General features: G+C 34.8%; 1 protein-coding gene across 1 annotated transcript; it reads right to left on the bottom strand.

Moving 5' to 3' along the window:
* Positions 1 to 234: 234 nt before the first annotated feature.
* Positions 235 to 13,069, bottom strand: LOC146145552 (phosphoacetylglucosamine mutase-like). The gene is made up of 11 exons (XM_083389433.1): positions 12,936 to 13,069; positions 11,359 to 11,592; positions 10,239 to 10,423; positions 9,368 to 9,563; positions 8,607 to 8,796; positions 7,906 to 8,063; positions 7,149 to 7,331; positions 6,655 to 6,774; positions 4,225 to 4,347; positions 2,925 to 3,098; positions 235 to 1,507 (listed from the first exon to the last, which is right to left on the bottom strand). Exons 2-11 carry the CDS (start codon positions 11,581 to 11,583, stop codon positions 1,421 to 1,423), a joined length of 1,641 nt encoding a protein of 546 aa, XP_083245559.1. The 5' UTR covers positions 11,584 to 11,592; positions 12,936 to 13,069; the 3' UTR covers positions 235 to 1,420.
* Between the last annotated feature and the right edge of the window lie 366 nt (positions 13,070 to 13,435).

Genomic DNA, 13,435 nt, shown 5'->3' with positions numbered 1-13,435 from the left:
TTTTTGTCCAAAAGCTTGATTAAGCCTGCCAATACTCCAGTAATAATTTTTGAACAATAACTTTACAAAAAGGAAACGGGTACCCTGTACAAATTGATCATTGGCCAGTGATGACTTTTTAAAGCAAAAGCGAAGTGTAAAAAGACGCGTCGCGTAATCTTTCAAGCAGCGCATGTTAATTTTGAGGTTGGGAACGGGAACATTTCATCATTCCTGTATTTTCATGAACAAGAGAAAGACAAAAGCGAAAGTTTATTTCAAATTGCACTTAACTCTTTTTCGGTATACAGAAAACTTTATCACATCATGTATTTTACCATAAAGCATCGGTTTGAAGAAAGTGTCTGTTCAAATAAGATTTGGTCTACGAAAGTCTTTCAAAAATCTCAGACGAAATTCGTCAATATTGTACAAGTCAAAATAGCTAAAAGACAAAAACAAATCCATCAAATAACAATTACGTATTTAACGACTCATTAGCTTCGACCTAAATAGCAGGGTGGGAGTTTTCAACAATAATGAATGACAGTCAAAAAATAGAAGGGAAATTTTATTCTAAATTCGATTTCAAGCCTATCATTCATTATTGGTTAGATAGGAATATTCGCTATTAAATAGTGTTCAAGGAAAAATATTTGAACAGAAAAATTACTTTAGTTGGATGAATAAAAATTTGACCAAAACTAAATATTGATGGGACAAGCCGTGAGTCTATTTTAAAATTTTTAATTACAATACAACAAAACAAACGTGGGTTCGAAAATATTGACATTTGCACAGATTCTGTTGCAAAAGCACCACGCGACTTTGCAGACTTTTCCAATGACAAACCTTAACACATTTCGAAAACAGATATATTTAATACTGCAAAAAACAATTTCGTCACGGTCACTAAATTTGCAGAATGTTGAAACGAACAGTCTGCTGTCCATTGAAGCCGTCATAGTTAAACCGTTATTTAACGGACAGCAGTAGATATATCTACTTTCTAGAATAACTACAGGTCGTACGACACTCAAAGTTGGATAAGTTTCTACCCCTTTATAATTGAAATTGCAACGGTGTGTATTTTGCGGCACATAATTTTTTTGCACACGGTATACACAAAAAAAAAATTAAAAAAAATGAATGTGAAGGTCTTGTAAGCACATTATATAACAGGCTTAATTGCTTGCTATCCTTGATTACTGAAGGGCAATAATTCATTTTAGTGGCAGTCATGGTGTATTTAACTCGCTACTATTGCATTAAATACTAGAAAATTCTCGGTGAAAAAAAATTATTGAAATGGTACAATTGCATTCGAAAAAAAAAAAAAATACACAGCGCACACTACAGATATGTAGTAAGAATAAAAATGTATAAAAACTGCTACAAGTTGGGTGCTCAGTCGTTACTTTATACTATACTAAGGACGACCCTATGAGCATTTGGGTATTTCGCCTACTCCACCTGCGAGCTCATAAACCTTTGCACAGACTTTTTCCGCCAGAGAATTGGCATTTTCCTGGAAAGATACAAAATAGACGTTATATGCTGAGGTTGCCGAGGTTCTTATTCATTATCGTAATACAGGGTTTAAGATTCCAAGAGGCTCGCCGGTTTAATAGGTCCGTCAGTGCACGGCAAATTGATAGAAATCTGTTATGCAGGGCAACCGTTATTAGTTGTTACTTGAGCATTTTTTATTTTAATCTCACCAAAATATTGCGTTTATAGTTTTGTAGTTTTATAAATATAAACGTTGTGTTGCAAAATTATATAGGGAAAGTGTCATAATAGATTTTCATGAAATCTGAACAACTGAGTTTGTCCAATGAAATGAGAGAAGAACTACTAAAATGTGGTGCTCTTTAGTTTTTGCGAAGTGTTCTCTTCCACTTTAATAGGGCTGTGCCACCAGCTTATTTACAAGGTTATTTATAACACAATAAAGCGTAAATGGCAGATTGGTGATCCATATAAGGCTTTAATGATCATTTTAAAGGCAGGTGATTAAGGCGGTCGAAATATGTTTGATCGATTGTTTATCTATAGTGGCTTAATGATCTCCTTGATTGTCTTTAGATGGCCTTGTCCATTATCTGTCTATATGTTGCTTCTATCTGACCTTGTTGTTGGTATCTATGGTGGACTGATGGTCGATAGATGTCTTTACGCATAATATATCTATGGGTTAACATATGACTTTATAGATTACGGGAAACTGAATATATACAATAGACATATATATCTTGCTTACTGATAAAAATAGACTGACATTAAAAATCAAACCCTCAATAGTCGGCCATCACACATTATAAAATATTTGACCAATGGAATATGAAAAACGCCAGTTTGGCTCGTTTTTCGAATTTTAGGAGCCGCCACCTTAGACCGTATCTCCATGGTAAGCCATATGTTGCGAAACTGATAACTTAGTACTCCTGTAACGACTGCAAGGTTGAGATTTTAAATGGGTATGCCCTTTCTTCGTATATTGGCAAATTTACATGTGCTATTTTTCTTGGAGGGTTCGAGTTTTAAATAGCGGTTAAAGGAGTCCACGGGATGAAAACGGTTGAGAACTACAGTCATAAAAGGTTTAGCGGCAATGCAAGTACGGTTCGCCAACGCCAGGAGTGGGAAATTACTATTTTTGACAGCGGGCCGCATAAGAAACACAAAGTGTCTTGGCGAGCCGTCCGATTCCTTTTAAAAGAATCTATAAATATCAATTGGTGAGGATGCCTTACAAGAGTTATATGTTCGCCCAACAATACAATATTCTGAAATCAAGAAAAAAAAATGTTAAGGCCTGTTTTTGCCTAAAAATGTTTTATTGAAAATGAGCCACGGGCCGAATTATTTATATTGCTTGGCGGGCCGGATCTGGCCTGCGGGCCGTATTTTGCCCAGGTCTGGCCCAAGCCATACAACTCTACCTGTGTGTCACTCTCGGCATAAACCCGAACCACATCTTCGGTGCCCGAAGGTCTCACGAACGACCGGCCTTCGGGAAACAGCGCCACCAGCTGGTCGACGGCCTGCTGCAAACCCGGAGGGTTCACGGTTCGAGTTTCGGCGTCGACGGTTTCGATCACAGTGCGGTCGGCAACCTTTAAAAATGGGTTTGTGTCACAACAATAGTACAATAAGGCTACAAAATATGGTTTATAAACAAATTCATGGACATTGGACATTTAAGTCTTTTCAAAGAAAACCTATTTTTTTATTGCCCTGGAGAAGATTTCCCTTTTAGGAAATCGAAACTTTGGCGGTTATAATAACATCTTTGTCCAAAGTAGAATTTTGAATTGACATTTAACTTAAATTCATTTCGGAAAAAAAAAGGGTTGGGGACTCTTCAATAATAATCAACTACAATCTAAGACATTTAAGGATTGAAAGTATTTGTGACAATCCTGTACTGAGCGGTATTTTTTGTAGCATAATGGGGAATTTTTTGTTAGTGAGGGTTATTATGTTGGCTATTTTAGTTCCCTAGTTTTTTTTAGGAAAAATTATGATTAACTTTTGAATTATGTTTGAGGGTTCTCAATAGTGTCGAAAAGCAAAGTGTCAAATATGCCCCTTTTCGAATGATTTACCTCCCACGGGTGCTTGCGAACTGTACTATCCGGCAAAACATTTCCTAATGTCACAATTGTAATTGAAAACTAATGCACAATACATACGAGCAACGAAAAATACAAGGCCGAACTAAAGACCTAATTTTGGCAAATCTAAACTTTAAAAGCTATATATTTGGTTCAATATTTAAACCCTATCGAACATACACCTTATTTTCAACAAAAACAAATTTTCCTATTTTAAGGTAGATACAAATTTAAAACTCATGGGATTAATTTTGGTTTATGCAGCAAACTGTGAGGATATAAGCTCTATATATCAACTGCTAAACCATTGATTCACTAACTGTGTGCTCCGGCACACTAGTGTGCCCCGAGAGATTGTCAAGTGTGTCGCCAACCTTTGGGTAATTTTGGAAAATAATTTGTATTAGCAATATGCATATACGCAAGTATTTTAAACCAAAATTCGCCCTATCCAATACAAATTAATAATATTCAGAGATTTACATATAGTTCGTCGTGCGCTAAGGGCGATTATAAAATTACTCTTTTGTTGTTCTGCTAAAAGTGTGCCGCGAAATAGTTAAGAATTTTTAGGGTGCCGCAAGCCAAAAAACTTTGGAAACATTGTGCTAAACAGTCGAGTCACCTTGACTTTCATTTGTCTGTTGGGAAGCTCGATGTACATCTGACTCCACTCGCGCACTCCCCACTCGATGGCATGCAAGATCGCCTCGACGGCCAGCATATCGGACATTGCGTCTCCTACAGTCTAAAACACAGGGATGACTAATAGCATCGCCGTCAGGTCATAGACCAATATAACCAGAGTCCGCTGGTGCAAATTGAGGGTATTACTACGGACGTTGCGAGGTCTATATATACAAGATAGCCTCATTAGCATTAATTACCCCGATCGAGCTGGTCTACCTGTGGGCCTTGAAGCGTCGGTAGTGACATCAATACTTAAAACCGACCGATTGGTAAAGGTTAATTGACCTACAGATTCAGTTTCGTATCAGACTATGAACAAACTTCGCTGATTTATAGATAACATGATGTGGGACATTGAAAGCAAAAATCGTTATACCCTATTAAACTCTATTCTTTTGAAAAACTATTTGTTTTTTTAAATTATACACCAAAGTTTCAATCAGGCTTTAAAGGACCCCCTAAAAGTAGTCTTAGTACACGCCTAGACCATGGACTCCAGTTCAAGAACCCCTATCTTAAGTTGGTCCTCACAATTGTACAAAAACAAAAACGCACATGAATAACTGAATAAATTACGCAGTCCATAAGCATCTTGTTGGGAGTATAGTAATTGGGAGACCACAAAGAGAACCTGAGAAGCACTGTTGTATGGGACACTTATCAAAAAACATCTCAATTAATCATTAGTGCAGATGTCTTATATTATGTGTTGATCGATGGCGAATTCGAAGTGGTTGTTTCGGTACTTGCCTGATTATACCGGGCAATTTAACGGCAATAAAGATGTAGCCCTAATAGACTAGTAGAATATATGGCCTTGGATCCATATACCGTAGTCAAAACAAGCAAACAGGTGAGTGTAACCTTGAACGCGTTAAATTAAACAAATTTTATTTTCAGGCAAAGTGACCTAGCTGCGTTCATCTAGCTGCGTTACATGTAAATGTACCTTCAAAACAGACTCGTAATTATCCCAACCGGCCAACACGAAAATCAATAATGATTACGCTTTTAGTGTAAACTCGTTCGTTCTAATCCAACAGGCTTTAAACTCAATATCCGAAACGGTTTAGTTTTTAACGGGTATATTGCCTAAAGTAGCTTATTTGTGTAACCCTTTCACGTTTGGCAAACAATAAACGGGATAACTAGATTTAAATAAGTAAAGAGATAATCGAAATGTTTGAAGTGATACCTACTTCTGTATGGCCTTTGATATTCTTACTACGTTTTACTACAATCGCCAAACATTATGCTCCAAAGATTAAAATTAGAATAAAACTAAAATTGAACTAAAATTTTGAACTAAAATCAGCTTAAAATGACTTTCATTTATTGATTATCATTTCTTATAAAACCGCATTTTTTATAGGATTGCACATGTCAAAGATTTCAAGATTGCTTTTCAGGACTGTGTTATTTACCTGCACTGCTAAATATTTGTTCCGACGGGGAACCTAAAAAACGACTTTTTAGCATTTTTGGTAAAAATCGGGAAAAAAAGATCAGAACTATAGCAACACGTTCTAATCCATTGAACCAAACAACTAGAATTGTCTAGTTGTCCGAGTTTGGTATCGACACGCATACGGGATTTTTAGTTAATTCATTGACTTTGATTTCAAACAAAATTGAAAACAATACACAACGATTGCGCACTATGCAGAAAAATATTTTTGACTTGTTGCACTTAAATCGTGCACAGGACAATGGTGCATACCCTTAGAATTCAGAATATCTAAGATATCGTTTGACACCCTTGAGTTCTAGAATTTGAACCACGTTTTAAGCCGCGGAACCCCGGTTCGTGTGATACAAAAATGTACCGGATATGTTACTTTATCATTAAACAAGGTCTGCTAACAGTTCATACCAGTTCGCAGGGCTAAATAATTAATAGAACACGATAACACATTAGCCAACTTTCCAGCAATCTAATTGTTGGCTCAACCGTATTCGGCCTAGCGTAAAAATTGTTTGTGCTTTCTGCCAAGATTTCCACTGGCTTTAACCAGGAAAGCGAATGTAATCAATAGTGGAAGCAAATGTTTGTACGCACTAACCGCATGACGTGAAGGTGCATACGTGATTAGGAAAGACCATCCCCACAGGCTGTTCCACATTTCTGGTAATACTAAAGGCCAAAAAACAGGACGCATCTCCGATGGAAAACAAAAACTGTGTGTAGTCTTGAAAACAACACATTTAATGAGAGGAAGACAGTAAACAGCAAGGATCCACAGAATGTAATTAAATTCGTGTGAATAACAATTTTGAACCTATTTAGTGGCTCAATTCAAAATTTAACATACACCAAAAATCTATTTTTTCTTTAAAACTTCGAAAAAATAAGTTAAAATTATACCTGGTTGATAACGGATAAAAACACTTGAAGTTGATGGGCGGCTTTTTTCTCAGAGTCTCCTAAACTTTGGTCGGCGCATCTTTGTGTTAACATTTCTTGCCATTCGTTTTTCACGTTGATCTGACAATTACAAAAGATGCCAACAGGTTGGTTAAAAAAACATTTAAAATGACGTACGATCGAATCAACTGGTTTAACAAAGTGGAGCACTTTGGTGTTAAAGGAATCTCCCGCAGACAATAAAATGTTATTTAAGAAAAACTCTTGCTTTCAAATAAGATGATATTGAAAGCATAAAATCGTTTACAAATATTTACAGAAATATTTTGTTAAACTTCGTTTTATGAATTTCACCTCAACATAAATGGAAAAAAATCCGGTTTTAAGTTCACTGCATTTCACAGCCACAACCAACATGCAAACCTGTTGATTGCTCTGTACAGCACATAAATCAATGACTTTATTTTTATAGCATTTGCCACCAATCAACTTACAGTTCCGTGACCGTTGGCTTCGAAATAAATGCCGATGTCGAATTCTCTGGCCTTGTGGTGGAGATGTTTGACGCCGGTTTTCGCGAACGCCACTTCCACCTTGAGTTCTTCCTTGAGGAACTTTGTGGCGCTGCCGTTTGCGTAAGCGGTTTGCACAACACCAAGTTTCGCAGAGAGGTTTGCCTGGACGTAGGATATGAATGAAGTCATTTAATTGCAGCGTTGTCATATATAATAATTGTGGAAAGTAAAAACGCAATGGACCAAATAATAAATCTCAAAAGGGGGGACTAAATGGGGTTTTGAAAGTGTAGAAATATGATAGGTTTGCCTGGGCAAATATGGTAGAGTTCAGTATAAACAGCTAAAAGTAATCGGAATTAGATTGCAGAAGGGTATTTTTTTGTAGGCATTGTCCTTTTCTAAGGCGAGCCATCAACATAATGATCGGATGATTTGGGGTAGCTTTTTAAACAAATATACATAACGTACTAATGGAATGAAAGTGTGAAATCATGTTAGTTTTTTTCTCAAGTTGTTCTCAAAAGTACTATGTTTCGTACACGAAGCAAAGCGTAAAACTCTCAAAATGAATAAAAACAAAATCACACAAGATTATTGGAATTTACTTCATTAGTGGTATAAACTGGCGAATTTTGATAGACCTAATAAATAGCGCTAGTATCAACAGCTAATTGTAACTGGCCCATAAACTAATTAACTCATATAAAGTCAGAGCAGTTTATAGCGACCTCACTTTAGTTAATAGGCCTTTGACGTAGAGTGCAAATAACGAGGCAATTTTATCGCCGTCCAACAAAACAAAGTTGCAGTCGCTGTCTAGGGTGTAGTACACAATACGATCAGCGTCGCCATCAAAAGAAGCGTATCGGTGGTAAGGCTCCATGTTTAATCCTGCAACAACAAAAACGTTCCAGCATTATTCCAGTCGTAATGACCAATTTAGACGAAAGTCCAAAGCAAACCGCACTGTAAATAAAAAACAGAGCGAAACAAAACTTATTAAATTTAATAAAAGCACAAACATTGCAACAGGAGTGGCCAACCTATAGTGCAGGTGTGCGATTAAATTGGCCGTGCACAATACAACAGATATAACACAGAAGAGAGAATGCCTTTTTAAATGTAAATACTTTAGAAAGAGTACAACAAGATTTTAAGTAATTTTGATATTTTTGTTTTTTTGGTCCGTATTCGTTAACAATCTTCTTTGAACAATAACAACTTTGCGTGGTGCATTGTAAATAAGAGTGAAAAAATACGCAATGTTAAAGGGTTGGCAACTCAAACATTTACAATAATATAATTATATAGCTTGACAGTTGAGGTAAAAAAGCGTTAGGAATTAGAATGTAAAAATAGCACAAACTAAAATTCACTATAATAAAGTGATATACACAATACACATGTAAGCTTGGAGTCAAACATAGCACTTACCAACAGGGGCCCTTTGTTGAATTTTCACATAATCAGCTCCGCACTTTTCATTTAGCTTTCCATTCCCAATGTCACTGTTGTTATGAACGACCAAGTCAATGCTACTGCCCAGATGCTCATACAGAGTTTGAAGCTTTGGAGCGCCGACGCCATTTGCACAATCAACCGTCACAGCTGAAATATCGGACCTCTGCAAAAAGTAGGCAAGTTTTGAAAAGAATAATATTCAACATACCTCAGCAAAGCAGCCTGTGCAAGAGTTAAGATTACAGGGTTTTAGGGACCATTGGTCAACATTTTTTCTCATTTTTAAATAGCTTGTGGTCGACCCGATTAGCAATACAGTCACAAAAAGATAATATTAAATTTGGGTGATTCTACTGTGAATGAGCTTCATATTGTGTAATAGTAATAAGCTGCAATTTCATATTAAAGGTAATTAAGTGGTTTCAAATAAACCAAAGTGTTGCACTATTTGGTAAAAATAACATAACCTTTTTTGAACTCGTTACAACTAAAACCATGGAATAGATCTTAATTCTGCAAGGATGGATTGCAGAACAATTATTTTTTTTTAAATATCTTTATATACATCTTTAAAAGTATTAATTAAAATTATCACAGGTGTTAAGAGTTTTTTTCTTTCCTTTTGCTGGATCAGCAGGGTGGCCCGAAGTTTGTTTTACAATTTGTTGATTGTGGTATGGCAATTAGCAAATTGTAACAGTCTCAAATTTTCAAGTATAAATTATTGATTTTACCTCTTTTACCAAGGCTTTAAAAGCATCAGCGAAATGAGTGTAATAGCAGTCTTCAGTCACATCTTTATAACCTGTGTTGTATTTGTATACAATATAATGTAGTTGTGGGGTGGTCAGAAGACCAAAATCCTTGCAGCTGCCCCCCAAAGCAGATATGCCATCCTTGGCAGATTGACTCAACGAAATGCTGCTTGGCCTGAAGCAAAACACAAAAAATATGGATCACCCAATCAACCAATTATGTGTTTTGTGTTTTTAAGGGTTAACAGTATTTTACAACTTTGATAAACATCTCAACAAATTTGAAAAGGACACAAACTAATAATTTCGCAATGTAAATATTTGATGTTTGAGTTTTAAAGAAAATTTAAAAAAAAATTTCTTAAAATCAAACAAAATGTATAGGTACTAAACAAAAAATCTGTCTGATAATATTTGAAAAGAGTTTGTAAGATCATGCTTGGTGGTTACTGGTTAATATAAAGCACTGTAGCGATTTCTTGCTTGGGAGTTTGTGGAGAAAACTTTCTGTTGTGGGAGTGCCAGCGAAGTGCCAATAGTGTTTACCAAACCACTCAGTAAATGTTTGTTGTCTGCCAGCCTAGCAGTGTTACAGCAATAAGTAGAGGCGAACTGTTTCTAAATTGCTGCCCTGGTTTTAATACCACTAATCGTTAAACTACTTAAAGGTGGATTGTTCTCCTTAAAGAATTCCATTAGCTATAAATTTATCAACTACCTGGCATAAAGAAAAATAAATAGGCAACATGCAATCAATATAATAAAATATAAATAAATTTGTTTTTACAAAATGTAAGGCAATTAAATTTATTTAATAAGATGACAAAGTTAATCGCCAAACAAATAATACCTTGTATCTCTAGCGGTAAACACAGAAGAAGACTGTTCCATGTCAACATTTTCCTTTTTGGCAATTTCATGCAGCTTTTCAATGATCTGATGATTTTCAACATTTACCAAAGAAGTTGCATAAGCTTCCCAACTTTCTTCTAACATTTCGCCCAGGGGGTCAATCAGCTTTATGCCATTATCCTCCTGTAATGTTAAAAAAACACTTATTTTACTTAACAAATGGCAATTCATCTGTTTTTTCAACAGTTTGTGGTAAACATAATTAATAACACAAATGGTAGAACATAAATATATTTTTTTAAATACTGGGGTACCACTATTTTTGCAGCAAAATTAAAAATAAAAACAAAGTTTGAAAATTTGGCATACAATTTTGGCATTCTTACTTTACACTCTTTTTATTTGGGATTCCTAAAAGATGCTAAAATGTTCCATAGAAACATGTATTTCAAATAAAAATTAAATAATAAAAAAACATTTTGCTTTTACTAAAGTGTAGACTAAAATTTGCAATAAAGTTTATGAGTGGCTGCTAACCATTCATTGCATTATTTACGCTTGTTATGCAAGGACATGCAAGGACAAAGGACAATTTTGACGGAAGTAGCTACAAAACAATAGTATAATATAATTATTCATAAACACTTGGGTTACATAATAGCCTAAACTTTAAACAACAACAAATTGACAATTGTTTTATACACACATACAAACATTAAGTAAAACACTGAAATACATTTTAAAACAACCTGTTTACAGAAATGTTAATAATTTCAACACTACAAGCTTTTTTTTGTTTAATCCGACAATTTTGGGGCTTGTTCAACTAGTAAGTACATTTACGTATTTACACACAAAAATCTTACCAATTTTTTTCTGCTAGATTTAAAACGGGACCACCCTATTTTATTTAAGCTGCACAGCATACAGTTTTTAAAATAGTTTATATGATCACAAACTTATTCGCAAGGTTCACTTGTTTTCCATGACCTCCTGTCCTATCATTATATTGTGCTTACAAAAAATAATTGATCAAATAGTGCCAAACAACAAAAAATACGTTCACACTAGAATTGCCTTTTAATTGTCATTACTTTAAAAATGTACCAAAAATTTACCTCTGGGTTATGAGATGCGGTTACCATAACCCCAATCACAGCTTTCTTGCATTTTGATCTGAGAACTGCCAAAAGACCCATCCGGAAGAACACATGATCCATTTCACATGCCTTTCCACGAAAACCAGCAGTTCCATAAGACCATTTTTTGTTCTTGGGGTTTGCATGAACTTCGGCAAGCCTTAAAATTGCTACATCAGCCACTGCAGGTTTTGCTGAAGCCATAACTGTACTCTAAAATAAAACATGTTGGTAATGTACTTTAGGTACATATGGCCTTTTAATTGTCTTAACAAAGTATTGAGTTAAAAAAATCCAAATTAGTGTGAAACAATAAAAACCTTCTATCTATTATAGCAAGACCAATTGTTGCCATGATAATACTTTTTTTATATTTAGCATAAAAGGAATTTTATTATGGCATTTAATAGCTTTGATCTGAATTACCAATAATTATTCAGGTTTTTTGTTCGTACTTATGAAAAATCAGTTTGTTTTGTTCAATCAAGCTTTCTACTTATTCTTCAATCTTTGGTGGAATAACATCGTGATAGATTTATTATAATGGTGGAATAGACACATAAGAATAGGTTGGACAATTAAAAATAGAGTAAATGTTACCCAACTGGAATTATTTTGAGAGATTTCTTGAATATAATTAGACACCCAGATTTTTTATATCAAAACAACCTTTTAATAGCCTACTTAATGATGACTTAGATAGGCTTTGTTACCTGGCTAACCTTTGTTACCTGGCTAACCCATTTAATTCCTTTAAAGTATAGGGGATAATCTTTAAAACAAGAAAACCTGGTATAATCAAACCCACTTAAGTATTTACTTTAACAGTTACAAACAAACTGCTTCACACTTTTCATTTACAGACTACAGTTAATACTCACATGCTTAATCCCTAACTTCTAACTATATTGCAGTAATTTTCTGTTTTTAAAAAGCTAATATATATATATATAGTTAAATCTTGTTCGGCAGGAAAAACTTCTACTTTACTGTGGTAACGTTAATTGGCATATATGAGAGTTTTGCATATATAAATATCATATACAGTACACTACATTTGCTAGTCTTGCACTTCATGTCACTTTCTGTCTATAGATGTGGGCATGTAACGTCATTTTTTTAGGTATGTAGGTGTTCAATACAGCTTTTTTGGTCGCTGGTTTAGAATCGTACCACAGCGTTGAAACAATTTTTAAAGCAACGCACAATATTTGAGTTGGGGTTTCGGTTAATGTTTGGGTTAGAGTGGGACAAGTAATACTATTTAATAATATTGCTTAACCTACCCAAACGTTAACCCGCACTTTAACCCAAATAAAGTTCGATGTGGTAGCATTCTAGACCAGCGCCCTTTTTTACACCGCAAGTTCAGAATTCCATCACTAACTTTAAACTTAGCCTGAAACATTTACTCGAGACAGCCTAATAAAACATCCGTAAAAGATCCTTGGGTCAGTTTTCCGAATTTATGCTTACCTATACTTGAAAAGTAACCTACATCCTAAATATTATAACAATCCTGCACAAACGTGTCCATCATCAAAGCATTTACTTACCGGTTGAATTTTTGCTACTTCGCGGCATTAAATGACGTGGTTTTAACAATGCCCGGTGTTTTTGTTATTCTATAACCGATATGTTAAATCAGGTGTTAAAGAATGTGAGCTATAGCACCATAACACCTAATACCTGTAGTTCTAAAATTAGTAATATTAAAAATTTTATTTACAAATTATTAATTTAGCAAAATATTAAGAAAAACCTTAAAAATATTAACAGAGAAATTTAATTTAGAAATGTAAACCACAATTTAAGCGTGTTCAAAACCGTGACAACCTTCCTTGAGACATCACGTATTTTACGACTGGAAAATTATTCTTGTTCTTTTACATATTCACCAAACTACCGTTTTAATTCTATGTTAAGACTCTAAATCTGTAGTTCTTAACATTTGCTACCCTGTCGAGCCCCTGTATTATTGTGGAAGCGATGTTGAACCCAAAATATTCGCTCAGTATCTGTTTCTGTCTCATATGTTTGTCTACAAAACACTTTT

This window comes from Ascidiella aspersa, chromosome 5 (genome assembly GCF_963924565.1).
Source record: "Ascidiella aspersa chromosome 5, kaAscAspe10.2, whole genome shotgun sequence".
NCBI lineage: Eukaryota > Metazoa > Chordata > Ascidiacea > Phlebobranchia > Ascidiidae > Ascidiella > Ascidiella aspersa.
This window is presented reverse-complemented; position numbering and strand designations above follow the sequence as displayed.

Excerpts from the sequence above, each read along its gene's own strand:
- LOC146145552 (XM_083389433.1), bottom strand. The coding sequence starts at position 11,583 with ATGGCTTCAGCAAAACCTGCAGTGGCTGATGTAGCAATTTTAAGGCTT. Across the intron at positions 10,424-11,358 it reads CCGCATCTCATAACCCAGAG|GAGGATAATGGCATAAAGCT; the intron begins GTAAATTTTTGG and ends TTAACATTACAG. Across the intron at positions 8,064-8,606 it reads TCAACAAAGGGCCCCTGTTG|GATTAAACATGGAGCCTTAC; the intron begins GTAAGTGCTATG and ends TTGTTGTTGCAG.